Source organism: Branchiostoma floridae, chromosome 12, assembly GCF_000003815.2.
Source record: "Branchiostoma floridae strain S238N-H82 chromosome 12, Bfl_VNyyK, whole genome shotgun sequence".
In the NCBI taxonomy this organism is placed as follows: domain Eukaryota; kingdom Metazoa; phylum Chordata; class Leptocardii; order Amphioxiformes; family Branchiostomatidae; genus Branchiostoma; species Branchiostoma floridae.
Window position 1 is genome coordinate 13,697,201 of NC_049990.1, and position 18,249 is coordinate 13,715,449.

Below are 18,249 nucleotides of genomic sequence, written 5' to 3' on the forward strand. Positions count from 1 at the left end.
TTTTTTAGTCGTTTTTATCGGGCTTTCTATTTTGTATTTTATCTTGATGTGTCAATACCTTTGGCTGGCATACTTCAAGAAAAATGACAAAATAGAAAGCCCGATAAAAACGACTAAAAAAACGTTAAAAAAACAGCCGGAGCCTAATCTCTGCTTGGAGAGTAGCTAGACAGAGATAGCAGGCATCCATCCATATCTTTTATATGGGTGGACCGACTACTCTCTCTTCGCAGCCAGAGCTGAATTGCGAGAAGCCTACAAAAGGCATAGTTAAATTACAAGGGTCTGGAGCTGCCGCCATTTCTTGCCCGTTTGTGCCATCTTTCTGGATGCAATTTTTCTTTAATTTTCTAAAAAAAGAGCCCAATTTCAAGTGTCAAAATGCACCGAATCACTGATGCAGTGATATACCCCTGCCGGTTTGAAAGCACACATTTGGAGCGTATAGAAATGGACATATTCTCGTGGTAGTTAAAGATACTCAAAACAGCTGAGAAACGTAAGTCTGCTAGTGAGTCGGCCTTTGAAGCTTTGCGGAATATAGGATATGGAATAATGTACGACAAACATGTTGATATTCAGAATATCTTGAATATAAGAACTTAACTGTAATTGTTGGAACATTTTCTAGCACATTTCTTACATCAAATATCTTTCTGTACACTAGGCGGACGTTCAGCTCGTCCCCAGGCCAGGAGCTACTATGGGTAACATGTATGCACCACCAGGTTGGGAGATCCGCCATAAGTACAAGTACAAGGATGACAGGTTGGTGTATTAACTACACGATGGGTAACATGTATGCACCACCAGGCTGGGAGATCCGACATAAGTACAAGTACAAGGATGACAGGTTGGTGTATTCACTACACGATGGGTAACATGTATGCACCACCAGGCTGGGAGATTCGGCATAAGTACAAGTACAAGGATGGCAGGTTGGTGTATTCACTACACGATGGGTAACATGTATGCACCACCAGGTTGGGAGATCCGCCATAAGTACAAGTACAAGGATGACAGGTTGGTGTATTGACTACACGATGGGTAACATGTATGCACCACCAGGCTGGGAGATTCGACATAAGTACAAGGATGGCAGGTTGGTGTATTCACTACACGATGGGTAACATGTATGCACCACCAGGTTGTGAGATCCGACATAAGTACAAGGATGGCAGGTTGGTGTATTCACTACACGATGGGTAACATGTATGCACCACCAGGCTGAGAGATCCGACATAAGTACAAGTACAAGGATGACAGGTTGGTGTATTCACTACACGATGAGGAACATGTATGCACCACCAGGTTGGGAGATCCGACATAAGTACAAGTACAAGGATGACAGGTTGGTGTATTCACTACACGATGGGTAACATGTATGCACCACCAGGCTGGGAGATTCGGCATAAGTACAAGTACAAGGATGACAGGTTGGTGTATTCACTACACGATGGGTAACATGTATGCACCACCAGGCTGGGATATCCACCATAAGTACAAGTACAAGGATGGCAGGTTGGTGTATTCACTACACGATGGGTAACATGTATGCACCACTGGGTGATCCGCCATAAGTACAAGTCAAGGATGACAGGTTGGTGTATTGACTACACGATGGGTAACATGTATGCACCGCCAGGCTGGGTGATCCGACATAAGTACAAGTACAAGGATGACAGGTTGGTGTATTGACTACACGATGGGTAACATGTATGCACCACCAGGCTGGGAGATCCGCCATAAGTACAAGTACAAGGATGACAGGTTGGTGTATTCACTACACGATGGGTAACATGTATGCACCACCAGGCTGGGAGATCCGCCATAAGTACAAGTACAAGGATGACAGGTTGGTGTATTGACTACACGATGGGTAACATGTATGCACCGCCAGGTTGTCAGATCCGCCATAAGTACAAGTACAAGGATGACAGGTTGGTGTATTGACTACACGATGGGTAACATGTATGCACCGCCAGACTGGGAAATTCGCCATAAGTACAAATACAGGGATGACAGGTTTGTATCAAATCTTCAAGTCATGAGACTGTAATGACCTTTTTTACTTAAAAACTGCAAGACTTACAACTAAATGAATAGTCACTGCATTCTTGGGATGGCAGACTGAAGTGAAGGTAGACTTACGGAAAACGCCATCTCCATGAAAAGTAATGTATAGTTTTGATGGACGTGCTTGTTAACGGACGTTTTGAGCGTTTGTAAAGATACGTGGTACGTGGGTAAGCGTTGATGACCCCACGGTCTGCTTACATTTTGGGTCTCCTTGCGACGACCTTGGTACTGCAAAAGGACTTCCTGTTTGGGGATCTTCCGTCATGGACAAGCTGTGCTATCCCAAATGTGCTTTGGGATAGAAGCACATCTGTGATGCATGCCTTTCCCAAACGCGCTCTACTCCGAAAGCCAGTCTTTTTTATGCAAACGTTGAACTTAGATTACTGCCGATTATGTGAGGGTTAAACTGGCTCGTGGAGTCCCCCAAAATGGTTGGGTTTGTGCAAACTGTGTTGAATTAGTGTAAGTATGGGCAACGATCTTCTATCGCAACTACGGAAGTGATTACTACATTCCCCCGTACGCCCTGTGCTATCCCTGGGATGACCGCCATCCCAGACGCGCTTTTGGGATAGAAGGGCATCTGGGATGCAGGTCTATCCCAAATGCGCTCCATCCGAAAAGCGCTTTTGGGATAGAAGCACTTTTGGGATGTAACAATCTGTAGTATCGATTTCTCTCTGACGCATAGCTTTTGATGTACGCTTTGGGTCATCCAATAGCCTGATTATACTGCGCTTATAACTGCCGTCCCCCTGGAGGAGAGGAAGGAGCCAGTTACAGCCCCAGTCAGCGGAGTTTGAGTTACACAGAGTAGCCTGCTCTGGAAATGCAGGGGCGTTTTTGTTAAAATATTTTGATTCATCTTTGGACTGCTGATTATATAAAGTCTCTCAGTGGGAGTATTTTTGAACTGGTCTATTTTGCAATTTTATATGGGGTGTAATGGAAGAGTCCATTCTTGCACGGAGGGGGGCATTTTCTTTTTAATTAGTTTTTGGACTTTGGTGATTATGTTAAAGTGTTTCAGTGTGCTTATTTTTTTACTGGTCTATTTTGCAATTTTATATAGGGTGTGCTGGAAGAGTCTATACTTACATGGTGGGTGGGGGGGTTAAATCCAATTTTGGGACTTTGCTGATTACGTCTAAGTCAAATTTTAGCGAATGTATTTTTGGACTTCACCACTTTACATAGGGGCATCGCAAGTAAAGTCCATTGTTCACGGAGGGGGATGTTTTCAAATTCAGTTTTAGACGGGTGATGATTCATTATTCCATTTTTAGCGGAAGTGTTCTTGGACTGGTCTATTTTACCTTTTTATGCCTTTTTGCTTAATTCAACTTTGAACTGGGTTGCTTAATTAATGAATTGGCCATGTTTTCAGTCGGAGTATTTCTGGACTGGTCTATTGTGCAAATTCACATGGGGTGCACTGGAAGAGTCCATTCTTGCACTGGGAATTTTGTAAGATTCATTTTTGGGCTAAAGTGTCATTAGTAGAAGTGACTTTTAAACAGAAGTGTTCCATGTTTGCACATTGGTGATTTTGGAATATTCTATTGTTGCATGGGGAGAGAGATGGCTGAAATATGCTGTATTTGCTCTGAAGCAAATGTCGGCCTTTCTAGTTTTATTTGCTCTTGTCAGTTGTTATCTTTTTTTGAGAGGTGATGTTAATATTAGCATTCTGCATCACCTCTCTGTCCTGTTTTGTACTTTGTTGTTGAATAAATTTAAAAAAAGGGCAACATGATCCACCTTTCGTAATTTTAGACAGGTACTCACCTACTTAAAGTATGTTGTCATCTATGGACGTTGTTTATTTTGTTTACTAAAACTAGTGATGAAGACAAGGGCAGCTCCGGTGGACAGGCAGCAGCCTTCACCTACCCAGCCGGACTGGGACCAGTTCTGATGAACGGCTGCTTCGGGACCGGCTATAAGAATGGGGATCCATGTTTTCAGGCCAAGATACCGAAATCAGACTGCCCCGTAAGGCTTCACTACTACGTATAAAGAAAGCATCCCGCATTTTTCTTGTTTGGTTGTCATGTGTATCATACTTAAGCTTGGTGCGTAAGCTGCAACGGTTTGGAAATGTGACTCCGCCATAACTTGTGCTATTTCTATCCGTGATTCAGATTCTGTAACGTGCATATTAGGGAGACATTAGGGAATGGCAAACTTTCCTTATATCCAACCCTTATTATTTAAATCATTCTATGGTAACATTGGCAGATGGGAACTGCCTATCATAACGAGCGAATTTTATTTTTACGATCAGTGATTGACTGGATGTACGCTTAGACATATATGAAATTGCACCGTCATGCACAAGTTGTCCCTGTGGTCTATTTAAATGGTCGGGTATGAAGGAAAGAGAAATGGATGACAGAATGTATAATTGAGCACAGTTCAAAAACGGCGGTGATTATGTCTGTATACAAACGAATATTTGTACAAGTCACAGTAAACAAATCTTAGCCACTGGATAACAAGTTTTTTTTATTCATAACTCGGGTCTATGTAACGTCCTTGGTGCAATCAAGAGCCGACGTGACCGTCTGCTCCGTTTGGAACCGCATGTTTGACAATTCTTTAAGTTTGAGACTGCATTATCATCAGTGACACCCAGCTGTAGGAAAAATCACAATTGCACAATTGTACAAATCGGAATTTCACCGAGGAAGGGGACAGATGGTCACCAAAACATCGACCGTTTATTGTGTGTAGATTGCCATTGTGAATAATGAACCTTGTTATTTAGTGATTTTCAATCCTGTTGAAATTATTCATGAATTACTTTCAGACATATTTTATGGGGAGCACTTTACTGCATGTAGCTTACCATGATTTTTCTAATACATCCAATATGTCTAGAACTTGATAGATGGTGCGACCTACCTCGGCGTTGGCTTTGACGGGAGGGGCGTGTACTCAGCAGAATCCAGGAAAAAAAGCGTCATTCAGCGATCCTGCAGCAATCTGCAAACGTAAGGCCAGAGAACTTGCAAACTAATTTCAATAGGCTTCGAAGGTTGCCTCTTTTTTTCGAGTAGACAGCTTAAAATCAAATGGGTTCCTTTTATATATCTTCTAATTTTAAGTATACATCAAAATTTCATCGCATATAACTGTTGAATAACAGTATTTAGCTTCTTTGTCGCCGTTTAATGCCCAAATGAAACATGTCATTTGAAACCGCGGCAGCTCAACTGATGTCAACATAGGAGTATCTTATTTGTCAGGAGACGTTTGTACCAAAATAGAGACAGAGAAACTTTATTGTGCTACAGTTGCACTGTATGACAAGTAAGACAAGCAAGTATTTCTAGCTGAATCATTTTGTGCAGATACGGCGATCATGAGGTACCGGATTCCATGACTGTGCAAGGCATATATGACACCAATGTGGAGTCATTCACCTTCAGCTCAACAGAAGAATACAGGCAATACTTGGAGGAAAAATCGGCCATCACATCTGCAAAGGCCATGTTCCAGGAAGAAATCAACAAGGCGTCAGGACACGGGGCATGGAGCGGAGCATTTGGCATTGGTTGGTCAGCGGGGGGAGGAGGAGCCAGTCAAAGAGGCACATCCAGCCAATCATCGACGGCCAATGCCGCCTCCTCTGCTGGCGCTCAGCTGACTGAACAACAGACACAACTTTTCTGACTGAACAACAGACACAACTTTTTATGGCTATGTTGGAGATGAACATTTTCAGGTAGGGAAGATTCCTATGTGAAAACAATAATGATCTAGGACATTTTGTCCGACATTGAGCTCATGTATCACATTGAGTAATCTGGGCTTTGGTAAAAAATTCCATGATTTCCGTACAGCTTTTGGTGTAAGCATCCAACATATTCAGAGCAAATGAGATTCAAAGCATTGAAAGCACTAATAATGCAAACATGGTCTTCATTTGAATCCTACTCAAATAAGAGAAATTGTTCAAAGTAATAAAGTCTTACCATCACAAAAAAAGGCTATTCAAGCATGTCCTCATCAACAATGCAAATACGGCCCTGATATTAATAATCAATGTTTATCTATTCTCACATGTACTTTCATGAAGTTTCGTATGACTGAAAATCTATCAATCCATCTTTTATTCGATACACAAATCACGTTTTCATTTGCACAGTTTATACATGTCGATGTCCCTCTCATTCTCGCTCTCATATGTCACATGTTTGAATAGTCCTGTCCTGGAACGCATTTTACTTATACATTGTTCTCATGAATTATGTATATTAGATCCTGATTTGCATCATTGCTATCAAGTGATGCAAACAGCCATTAAAGCTAACTATAGGCTAAAAGCACAACTACTCATTCTGTCCATGTTTTGTTATCCTCTTTTTACAAATTTAAACAAAAACGTCCCTGCAATACCATAACAAGCTGTTAGGTTGCTCAAACCTATATAACATGTAAACAAAAGGCATAGCCCGTAGGGCGCGAAGGATATACCGAGAGCTATACAAAAGTCTTGAACAGAATAACTATTTTCATGAATCTGTTATAAGATATGAGATCTTCATGGACGACGTGACGCCAGATCAGCTGAATGTGGGGTTCCTGCGAGACTTCACTTTACTGCCTGAATCCTACTTTTCTCCTGGAGCAGAAATCATCTTCCGTAAGTAAACAAGAAGTCTATTTCACTGGGAGTTATTGAACCACGGCAGGAAATGCTCCGATTCAAGTAGCGTTACAAAATGTCTTTTACGTACTTAAAGAACAGCTAGAAATCTACTTTGTAGATTTTTGCTAATATGTCGATTAAGTTTAGAGACTTTAGACATCTACTTAATATGATGCAGAAGGTATCAGTTACTCAAGCAACAAGATAGATTTTGGATATAAACCGGCTGACTTGTAAAAGCTGGTATTGAATAAATCACCCGAATCGTCTGACCGGTTTCTAGATCTTTCCAGTTTTTTAGTACAGCTTTCTTACGTTTTGTGATTTAACTTTCTGCGTCTTATGTTTAGTTTTAAGCCGAAATGTTGTCTATATGATGGAATGCAATGTGTTTGTGTCCCACAATATCAGAAAATTTCTACCTACGATGGGGAACGCACTACATCAAGTCAGCCAAATTCGGAGGTCAACTGAAGATCATCAAGACAAAAGAAGCTACTAAGGACCTGACGATGTCTGAATTCGCCAATGCAGCCGAATCCGACTGGAAGATGACCATGAGCACCTTCTCAGCTCAGGCGTCACAAACCAAGTCTGGTAGCTGGTGGCATCAACATGAGACGAAGGAGGAGTCACAACAATCCGCCGGAACAGCAGAGTCTGGATCTACATCACAGACAAACAGGAATCAGGAAAAACAGGCGTAAGTTCAGTAAATATAATGAATTTCAGAAGAAAATCAATTTGCGTAAAATGTATCCAAGCATCAGATAATCTATAAGTACTACTTGTACTTTTAGTCTTTATAGTACATTGTGTTTGGCATGCATTTGACTTTATTTGAAGTCTTGGTTCACATGATCATTGGCCATGTACGAGGGGTGATAAATAAGTTTTCGGCCTCACCCAGAAATGATAAGCACGACTTAGATTTTGAGGCACAACTTCGTAGTATGAAGCCTTTTATCAATATCCTCAAAAGTTCAAATCATTGCAGTCATTACTTAACAGACTTTCGTTTTCTGCAAATCAGAAGGTAAGTGGCGAGAAAAACAAGGGTCAATTGTGATCAGACATGGGTGGGTCGAGTTTCCCATGCCGCAAATTCTTTGTCATTAACAAAAGACATTGTCAAAATGTTTGATGGTGATTCTCTTCCTATTTCAAGCAGAAAGAAGTGGGCGCAGCTCAATTGTCCACGTTTTTTTCCTTTCTCCCTTACTTAACGTTACTGGGTGTCGCCTGCAAAGTAATGATCACAATAATTTGAATTTTGGTACACATTCATATTAGATCTATGCCTCGAAGTCTGAGTTGTGCTTATTATTTCTGAGTGAGGCCGATGACTTATTGATCACTCCTCGTTTTGTGGCTCTGTGTTAAGGCTTCCCCATGATCAAAATATAGATGTCAAGGCGGGCCTTTATATAAAGCTGCGTTTAAAGACTAAGGTTGTACTATAAAAACACCCCATAGATTCAGTTAATGTAAATAAATAATGCCCAGTCTGGTCCCACCAACCATGGTGTTCACATCGGTGGAGGCAGGCCAAGACAGTGTAGCAAGTATTGCAGTTTCTCTTCAAAACACTTTTGAAATGTACATAAGAGAAAAGTCTTGAGCAGATAAAGAATTGAAGTATAGATGCACGTATTCACAAGTCAGCTTACAAAGAATAGTGTGTCTCAGTCTCTCAGAGTCAGAAAATGACTTAGATCTCACCCATGGCTCTTTCCCCGTGGTCGAGGATGTAAGGGAAGTTCTGGAAGGTCTGCAGGCTCTCATGTGGCTGAACAGCCCTATCTCAGATACAATTTGTACAAACCTACAGAGTCCACAGAGCTGGATTCTTCGACTACCAAATACATGCCATAATTGTACGTTTTAGACACACAACTATCAAAAGCTGTGGGGAGGACATTTAACAAGTTGCAAATGTACGATATGAAGCTTGACAGGGGCTGATCTTTGCGGACCGTCCGAAAAAAGGATTTGAAACTTAAAACCATTCAATGCTTTTTAAACGGCACGGTCTAGAAATACTAGTATGTCTTACAATTATGGCATATATTTGGTAGTCGAAGAAACCAGTATAGCATCTGTAGGTTTGTACAAGTTGTATCTGAGTCAATGTCTGACTCTGAGAGACTGAGACACACTATTATTTCATTTGTTAACTGACCCATTCAATGCCCGAGCTCTTGTGTGAAAGCATATTGTGAATGGTACTGTAGTGGGTTTTACGTTTGCAGCAACTATCTGGGTCATTCCCCTTCTGTCTGGAACGGTGTTCTTGAAAATCTAGTGGAGGGATTTTTGTTCAAAACTTGAGTCAGTTGATATGTGAATCACATCCTGCCATCTGTTGTGATTTTATTTTATTGTTGCAGTGCCCAGATGGATAGAGTACAGAGAGTAATCCAAAAATTATTAATATCTAATCATAAAAAAATTAAACATGAAATTACATAGGATCTTAATAATGATATAATTATAAACAAGTGTGGTTCAGCAATAAAACCTTATAACCTCATTATTAAAACTGAAATTTGTACATTTGGTAAAATATGCCTTGGTATATTAGGCCTTCATTTGCATGAAAAGCATCTCATCACGAAGACGCATTTTATTTTTACCAACCAGATCATCCCAACAGTACAGCAACGAGGTACTGTCGGTTCAAGGCGGAGACCAGCAGATTGCCGCGGCCATCACGGAGATGTACACGACAGCCCTAACAACGGAGCTGAAGGACTGGTTAGATTCTATCAAGGACTACCCCAAACCCTTCTCTTTTGTGTTGAGACCGGTTTCAGACCTACTAGATATCCCGTTTGACTCGCTCTTCCCAAAGGGAGATCGAGTTGACTTTGGCTGCCTTGGCAAAACGTAAGTTCTCGGGAGCAAATGTGTTGTAAGATTTAACAACAAGGTTTACTTACTCTATCGAAAACGTGTACTGTTTCGTACAACATGGTATCTAAATAAAACTTTGTCAAGTATGCAAATTTTCAGATTCAATTCGTTGGGCGGTATTTTGTTGCTTGATATGTTTGATGAAAAGGGTTTTCTACTTTTGTTCTTGCTGGGGATTTAAGCATAGAGGAGGACACAGGACGAAAATACTACACACTAACGACCACAAAACATGTCGATGGTAACACAACAAACACTGACGAAAGTGACAATGTAACAGCCTCTGAAATTCGGTATTGTAACTTTGCAAACCGCAAACACCTTGAAGACAGCATGACCAAGAGGAGGCTAGCTCTTGCACGTGCTGTAACGGTGTACCTGGAAGAGGTAAGAAATTAAAGTTCTTTGAGTTAGCAGGAAAACAGCACAAACTTGCGCAATTTTACTTTAGAGGCATGTTTTTGGACTGATTATTAGAGCCGAAACTGTTTTGGTGTCCCCACATGAACGTTGTTACATAGATAAATGGGACATTAATTGTATGTATAAACCAACTGGGTTAAGTACAGGTCTCAACAAAAGTATTGTTGACAGATACATGACATATAAACCATTCAAACCATTTCAACATTGGAGTTCTATTCTATTACGTGAATTTGATCATTTGTGATGGTGAAAATGAAGGAACAGCTTTTTTGCTTTATAATAAAAGATTTGTCTAAATGTATTAGAAATATGAATTTGTATTACTTAGGTGTATGAAGCAGGGAAACATAGGTTCTATCAGTCTTGAAAGTTCAGCCTTTTCTCGCTCTCTCTGTTGTATAACTATATTCTGCTCGAATGTGCTGTTTATCGTCTATTCCATCTATATTAATGTTGATCACGGTTGTTCTTATCGGAAGGGTCGACTCCTGAGCTCAGACTTCCTCCTGCCGGCCGGAGAGGCAGGTTGTGAAACCGCTATGTTAGCATATCTCCAGGGAAGCAAGAACGGGGTTCCTACCTGGGATGAGATGATTGGGGGAAATGAATTTACCGTCATCTTCGACATGCCGTACGCCATCCCCGGTATCCTGCACGCTCAAGACGTGCTGGAGCTGAAGTTCGTGAGTCACATGTGGTTTTCCTTAAGGAGAGGAGATGTACCGCATTTGTATGACGGCTACAAAAACGGAGGAAGCGGAGAAATCCAAGCGAAAAAGGTAGAATAACAAAAACGCAGCGTCATCTAGGACATTTTAGTCACCTACAGGTCCAATACGACATTTCAGAATGAAGCTTAACTTATTATCATCACAAAATGACGATATGATATACAGAACGACTACTGGATTGCTCAGGATACATGACCTTAAAGTGGAATGGCGAGGGCAATACTCTATGAATGAAATTTTTTGTTGAAATGTTTTACATAATCCTCATGTTATTACCTTGCAGGTGAGCGTACAGGGTCTCGTCATGACCTACGATGACAACATGGGTGTCTTCACCGTGACGAATGAAGATTTCGAGGCATCTGTTCCTCTTGTTCCAGACCTACCCGAGTGGATCAAAGGTCGCAGGGTCGCCAGAGCTGAGTATAAAAAACTATTGGACCAACTGAGCAAGAAACCGTAAGTAAAACAAATCATGTCGTAAGTGACCTGATATTTGCTCGCCTCAGAAGAAAAAAAACACATTCAACAATTAACGTGCACAGACGAGTGGTGAATGGTCCTGCCTTTGAACGAAGAGGGCATGGGTTTGAATCTCGTCTGTGTTGTTCCGTTAAATGCACTGTAAGAAAAAGAGTCGACGTTAAGCCATAGTCAACTGTCTACTGTGCCTGTCGGAAAGAGCTGCGGAAATTTCCCCATACAATGAACCTGTAGATGCTGTATAATGTGCATGTATTCTCTGTGACGGCCAGTGGAAAGGTAGCTCTTCAGTGAACTCAACTGGCTCGAGATGCAATTGCAATTGGTAGAACGAACATTGACACGAGTTGATTTGGATCAAGACATAGATATTGCTTTCCTAGTTCTTATTTGTGTGTGTAGAAATTGACATGTCCTCGTTTGTGGGTTTTCAAAATGCCCAGGTCTACAACCGGAGACGTTCCTTGTAACGTTCATTGGTCCAATGCGCATCGTTTTGACCCGACCAATGGAGGGAAGTGCATCCACTTCACTGCAGCGTCAGAAGGCGACATCTTTGTTGTGTTCGCCAGCATCCCGCAGAACCATGAGACATGGACATACATACAGATCTCCCCGGAGGGAGTAGCATTGTATAAGGTCAGCACAGTTATGAATTCTAAGTCAAATCGTGAGGCAGCATTTTACAATCATAACCTGCTTCAAGGTCTTCAATAAAAATACGACAGGTAAGAAAATAATGCTGGAGGTCACAAATACGTCCTCGTCCTCAAAGCTGTCTACAACAGAAATGACCATAATTGATGGCATGTTCAAAAGGAAGGGTACAAAGTAAAAAAAAAAAATAACAACACTGTAATGATACCGAAAATCGTTAGGGGACTCAATATTTTGCCTGGTAAGGCCAAACCAAATACGAGATTCATAAGTCATAACAAACCTCGAGCTATCGACAATATTATTTTTTTTCAGCCGCTGTTATTGTTACGATCAAATATGAGTAATGATCACATTTGCAAAACAGCTTATCTAGATCCTTTTTATTAACAAAACTGCTTATGACGTTAACACTCTAACCTATCACTATCAGTGTTGCCCTTTGGTTCACCTTGCCACGGGAACCGCTGGACAGTGCAATGGAATTTACCATATATAGTGAAGACTGTGCAGAGATGCAATGTAAAACAGGACTGATTGTGCGGTCTGTATCTTCAGGGCACGAGGCTCCAAACAACACAGCTAAATTACAACGCAGGTGGTCTGGGGTCTACGACCCTGTACCAGTCTTACTTTGTTTGTGTGACTGAAGACGTGGAGAAGACGATCACGGCCATCCAGTACGGCAAAACGCCTGATAATGAGGTTCGTATGCCTGTTGTAAAGACACACCCACACATACACATAAACACACATACATACAAACACACACACGGACAAACATCTACACACACGCGCGCGCGCACACACACACACACACACACAGTCACGGAATCTTATTTTATTTACACACACTCATTTAGCAAACTTTATGAAACAAAGATCCATGTCAGGTCTTGAAAACCCAGTTACAAAGAGTCTATTCTTTCATTGCTACCTAGCGAGGTCTATTATACTCATTCAAATGTCGAAAATGGCATTTTTTGGGTCGAAAAATAAATCGGCTTTATTTTCAGTGAAAATTACCTGGTTGTTTAGGAAAATTCCTATTTTAACCATAGCCAAAAAATGGCAACTTATTATTTTCGGTCCCATTGGTAATGCATTACAGGGCAGGTAACAAACGTTACCGGTAACGTTTGTTACAACAGTAAACTTAACCCTTTTTCTTCAAAAGGATTAACATTATTGGCTACATCATTTAGGCATAAGTTGACGTCCCTAGGAACATTTAAAAAGTGGACAGCATTTTTGCACCGGGTCAGACAGTCTTCAGTACAGTCATTTCTGTACAACATTTTGTAAGCAAGGTGGTATACAAATGGCAGTCAATGACCCTTTTTTGTTTCTTTAGACAACCAGAAAAACTATAAAGCGTCACAAAAACGGTCATTTCTAGTCTTATTCGTGGATAATATAACCGTGGCAACCATCGTACTCGTGGTGGTAACGTTTGTTACCGAATTTGGCGACAGGCATAAACCTCCTTCCACAACCTCCAAGATCAGTAATAGTAGCGATCTGACGTGATCGGACAGAGGGACTGGGTAGCTGGTTTCATCTGCCGAACAATCATTTTGGGAACTGAATTGTTCCATTTTGGGCTGTTGTTTGAATTCTTCGTATCTTCTCAGGCGACAGCCATTTTTTAGGGGTTGAAATCCCACCCGAGGCTGTAATAACCTTCAAAGCCGTGAACCAATATGGATGTTGTGTTGCATCTTTTGTAAAACATTACAGGTATTGTGGAAAAAACAAAGGGACCAGTCATGCTGTCTATAAATTGCTCAATACCAAGTTGCTCAATACCAAGTCGTAAAATTAGGCGACAGCATTTTTGACATTTCAATGAGAACGAGCCATTAACATCATTAGAAGTAGCTACATCTCGGTTGATCACACAAAATTGTATTTATCAGGCCCAAATATATATTTATCAAGATATCATTTCTTACAGGAGCGGCCGCATGTGTGGTTGAGTTTTTCATTCAAGGAGTTAGCGTCCCTTAGATACTATTCCTTCGGCAGTGGAGAGTATCCCGTCAAGGTTATGGGACTGTCGTTGCTAGACAAACAACCAAAGGACTTCATTATCTGCAGAGAAGGGACTGAGTTGCTCAATGGCATGTGTCAACAGAAATGTCATACCGAGTGTGAGGGTGAGTTTTGTCACCATCAACTCATTTAACCGTCGTCTTTGGAAATTTGTCTAGACCTTAGCGATGTCCATGCTTCACATGTATTATCAACAGTGCGGGTTAAGAATGAGAACCTTATTCTCTTATTATCGTGGTTAAGATATGACAGAACTTGTGAAGTCTCGTATACTGAACTTGTGTAGTGAGTAGACTGAGTATACTAGTTTATAGAACACCCAGATGAGACCTTTGTATGTCGTATTTTTGTACATCTACCGTTGTGTTATTTTGGCACGTATTTGGCGTAACTGATAGAGTGCTGTGCTCGGAATGTAGAGGTACCGGGGGAAAGGCACTTTACATAAATTGCCTTGACGGTGGAGTGACGCCTACCGAGTCTCTTCGGCTAATCTGTCAATAATGTGCCAAAAACACACAGGGAATTGGTGCGCTAATATCCACATGCACATGTCAACATTTGTCAATAAGAGCCGTAATCTTTTAATAAAATTTAAATAAAAGCGATCTGTATTTCTTCGCAGGTTGTCGTACCAGCGGATCAAACTCTTCAGTTGACTGTATCGCCTGTAAACATCTAAAGGTGTCTTATCCCTACATAGAGGGGGAAACCGGCAGCTTTGAATGTGTTCCACAGTGTCCACAGCACATGGAAGTTGTGTCCACACAAACCTGCACATGTGAGTAAAGTGTTCGCAGTTATTTCTTGTTACTCATGGCTCAATTTTCCTTCGGCGGTTCAACGTCTGCTGCTGACGTCTTGTGATTAGACTTCAATTATAAAGATAAGGCAAATAGGACGATAACTTTTTGGAATACTTAGTAATACACCGAGCCCAGTCAACTTTGTGACGGGGAACATTTTCAGTGAAAAAATACGGTCGACGCTCGGGCGACTATGAGATTTGGCTAGCTGCAGCCGATATAAACATTCGACCGGCGTTCGCTTTAATTGTGACATAATTGTGACACAAAGTTTAACATCCCTTGAGCTGAGCTGGGTGCACGGCGACTTATTCACAATTTACAAACCCCACACGCGAACGAAAGAAACAACACCGCGGCTGCGTTAACGTGTTCATCCACCCTGCCGTGAATTTAAGTTTTGGAGAGCATCCTTGAATTTACAGTTACGTAAAATAAACACACAAGTAGGCAAAAGACACTCACGTGGAACTAACTCCGTTACAGAGCGGGAAGAGGTGGTTCATTTTCGCTCACGGGGTTATTGCAAGGAAGAAAGAATATTGTCTTTTGAATTCTACATGTCGTGTTCTATTTTTGTTTATAAGGCATAAAGAAGATGGAAGAGGTCCACCCTAATGGTGTCGTTGACTGTGTGACAGAATGTCCTCTGACCCACTTTGACAATAACAACGAGTGCAGAAGTAGGTATTCATACTTGGCTTAATGCTTCCGTTACCACAGGCACAGTGAGGTACTAACACTTAATTATGCATAGTGTTGCAACCTGGACAGAACCATTTAGAACTACAAGTAGGCACAAGTTGATTCAAGTGATTTCGTGGCAAATTAGTGGATTTCAGATTTGTTATGGGCGTTTTGCCGAATTATTTGGAATAAAACTTGTTTGAAATATAATTGCAACCTATCTATACCGAATAGCAACTATGTCGTAAAATAGTTTATGACATTTCATTTTCACTACTGCAAACTAGCTCGGATAAACAGATCACTGAAGAATAATCATCACCAGCAAATCTCCATGTGGTCAAGTCAGGTTTGCTTAAACAGGACTTTCTCAAACAAAGCAGCCTTGGTGTGTTCTTTATCCCTAAAGCATGACTTTCTTGACAGAATGCAGCAGCTTTTGTAAAGACGTCAGAGACGTAGGGGCAAGGGTGTGCTCAGGACCTTCTTCAAGCGACTGTGACACATGCAAATATCAACATGAGGGGAGATGCTTACAAGGGTGCAGTCCTGGTCAGAAAGCTGTCGGAGGTTTGTTAATAATATGTTCTCATTGTTTTTTTAGAAATATAGACCTATCCTTCGGGTTACAGTCAGGTAGGTATCCTCACTGGTTTTTCCTAGTCTGTTGTAGAGTTTAGTTTCTCACAAAAGCGCCAATGGTTTCATAAAGTGAGACGTATATCTTGTGTGAGAGCCATGTTTATTTTTAAAGAGAACATAAATCCAGAATGGGGTATAATTTTCCAATAAGACAATATGATACTCACTAACCCACACTAGACCCCAGCAATGCAATCCTCATGCGTATAGACACTTCCTAAATCGATATAAAGTACAATATAAGGTAATTTATGATACAATATCAAAGATCTGTCTTACCACCCCTGATTTTTTTTGTCCCTGACTAAAGTTAGGCACGTTGTATTGCTTAGAATATAATATTGGGTACTTTGTATTTTAGCGTATAGTGTAAAATAGTGTGCATTTTGCTTTCTTACATTATTAATTACTTGTTGATAAATAGTTTTATTGAAAATTCATGCCCATGGGGCTAATTGCGAAAATCAAATAGTAACGTACTAACATGAAGTGATTGGTTGTCAGCTAGTTCAAGTGAATAATCTAAATTCTAACATGCAAAGATTTATAAAAAAAAATGTACATACGGTATTCAGAATAGGGTTCTTAACCTGAATTTGAAACGTCCTATATTTTTACGATGGATTTATTTGATGATCTCATTAGAAAGAGCAATTTTTGTCGTTTTTTTAGCAATAACAAGATTTCGGACACTCTCGAATAGTCTGTTTCTTTCGTCATCGAATCTGAGACATTCACAACGTGTTAATGTGTTTCGTTTTCCACTACATTCGTTGTGCACTGCTTACAAATTTATTGACATGACATCAACCAATCAGAAGGTCCCATTTCATGTTGGTTATGACGCCATTACACAGAATTGCAGCGAGCCGGCTGTTAAACCAAAGTGTTAAATACAAATGTTAAATGATCAGGCACCGGATCCAATCAGAAGGAGCGAGACACAGGGTATTCATGAGTCAGACCAATTGTCTCGTCCGACATTTTCGAAATAGTCGGATAGTTCGGATATGCTATATGATGATATCTTTGATGATCCGTCTATTCCTGAGTGTATAAGGTGTCATAACGTAACGTCTGGTCATTTGCTATAACCACCTCATAAAACCACCCTCACTCACTCGGTGGATTTATCCGGTGGTTATAGCAAATGACCAGGCGTTATGACACCACATGCACTATTAATTATCATATGTTCCCTTTCTTCCCCTTATTCCATCAGACACTGGCTAGATATGAGATTCCTCATGTAATTTTACATAATAGTTTTAACTCTATCTAGACGGGGGGGGGGGGGGGGGGGGGCTAAAAGTGCCCGCGGCAACTTTGACGTCGTATAACTGGCGAACGACGTGTGCTAGGACTACGAAACTTGGTGACTTTTCCTAAAATATTATTGGCAACAATTCTGCGGAAAAAAATTCAGTTTGTAATTTTTCGTGTTGCCATGGCAACGGGTTTCTGACAGGCATATTTCCCAAAATTTACTAATTTCAGTTTGAATTATGGGATTTTATAGTTTTATTGCTAGATCAAACTTGTTTATTTATATTATTAACATCCTGTGTAATTTTAGATTACATTTCATATTAGATATTCATAATTTATGCTAATTTGATGACGTCATGGGTCAAAATCCAAGATGGCGGACAATGTCATTTTCAACGATAAATACATGTTATTTTTACTCAAATACCGTAAAAATCTTTTATTTTCTTACAAAAAACAATCACTTGATAATTTTTAGTCCATTTCTATTCGTTTTTGGGGTTATATGTGGAAAAAGTCGTATTTTAGAAAAATCAAGCTTGTCATATAGACGTCAGTGTCGTCGTCATCGGCAACAAAAGACTTGGAAGACTTAGACACCAATAAGATAACCTTTATAGTCATCGTTTTGTTCAATTCATTTAAGTATAGCGCAAATTTCATAGTTTGACGATTTTAGCCCAAAATATGACATTATGACGTCATAATTACGTCATATTACGTCATAACGATACCACAATTACAGAAAATGTAACACTTTACTAGTACGTTATTCCCACCAAATTTGGTGATCGTAAACCAAGCCGTTTTGAAATTACGGATGGGGGCCCGGGGGGGG

General features: G+C 40.6%; 3 protein-coding genes across 3 annotated transcripts in view; all 3 read left to right on the plus strand.

The window, feature by feature from the left end:
- Positions 1-673: 673 nt before the first annotated feature.
- LOC118427007 lies at positions 674-5,760 on the plus strand. Its single transcript, XM_035836643.1, has 4 exons — positions 674-768; positions 3,927-4,077; positions 4,966-5,078; positions 5,439-5,760. Exons 1-4 carry the CDS (start codon positions 704-706, stop codon positions 5,758-5,760), a joined length of 651 nt encoding a protein of 216 aa, XP_035692536.1. The 5' UTR covers positions 674-703.
- A 2-nt stretch (positions 5,761-5,762) lies between these two features.
- Positions 5,763-9,632, plus strand: LOC118427008. The gene is made up of 4 exons (XM_035836644.1): positions 5,763-5,812; positions 6,621-6,733; positions 7,151-7,442; positions 9,383-9,632. The coding sequence occupies exons 1-4, from the start codon at positions 5,784-5,786 to the stop codon at positions 9,630-9,632; spliced, it is 684 nt and encodes a 227-aa protein (XP_035692537.1). The 5' UTR covers positions 5,763-5,783.
- Positions 9,633-9,834: 202 nt separating this feature from the next.
- Positions 9,835-18,249, plus strand: part of LOC118428115 — a 13,016-nt gene continuing 4,601 nt past the window's right edge. Inside the window, exons 1-9 of the mRNA XM_035838090.1 lie at positions 9,835-10,042; positions 10,561-10,860; positions 11,096-11,271; positions 11,739-11,934; positions 12,511-12,657; positions 13,910-14,111; positions 14,633-14,788; positions 15,401-15,496; positions 15,927-16,070. Of these exons, the coding sequence (XP_035693983.1) occupies positions 9,989-10,042; positions 10,561-10,860; positions 11,096-11,271; positions 11,739-11,934; positions 12,511-12,657; positions 13,910-14,111; positions 14,633-14,788; positions 15,401-15,496; positions 15,927-16,070 (1,471 nt within the window). The 5' untranslated portion in view covers positions 9,835-9,988. The remainder of the gene's footprint in view (positions 10,043-10,560; positions 10,861-11,095; positions 11,272-11,738; positions 11,935-12,510; positions 12,658-13,909; positions 14,112-14,632; positions 14,789-15,400; positions 15,497-15,926; positions 16,071-18,249) is intronic.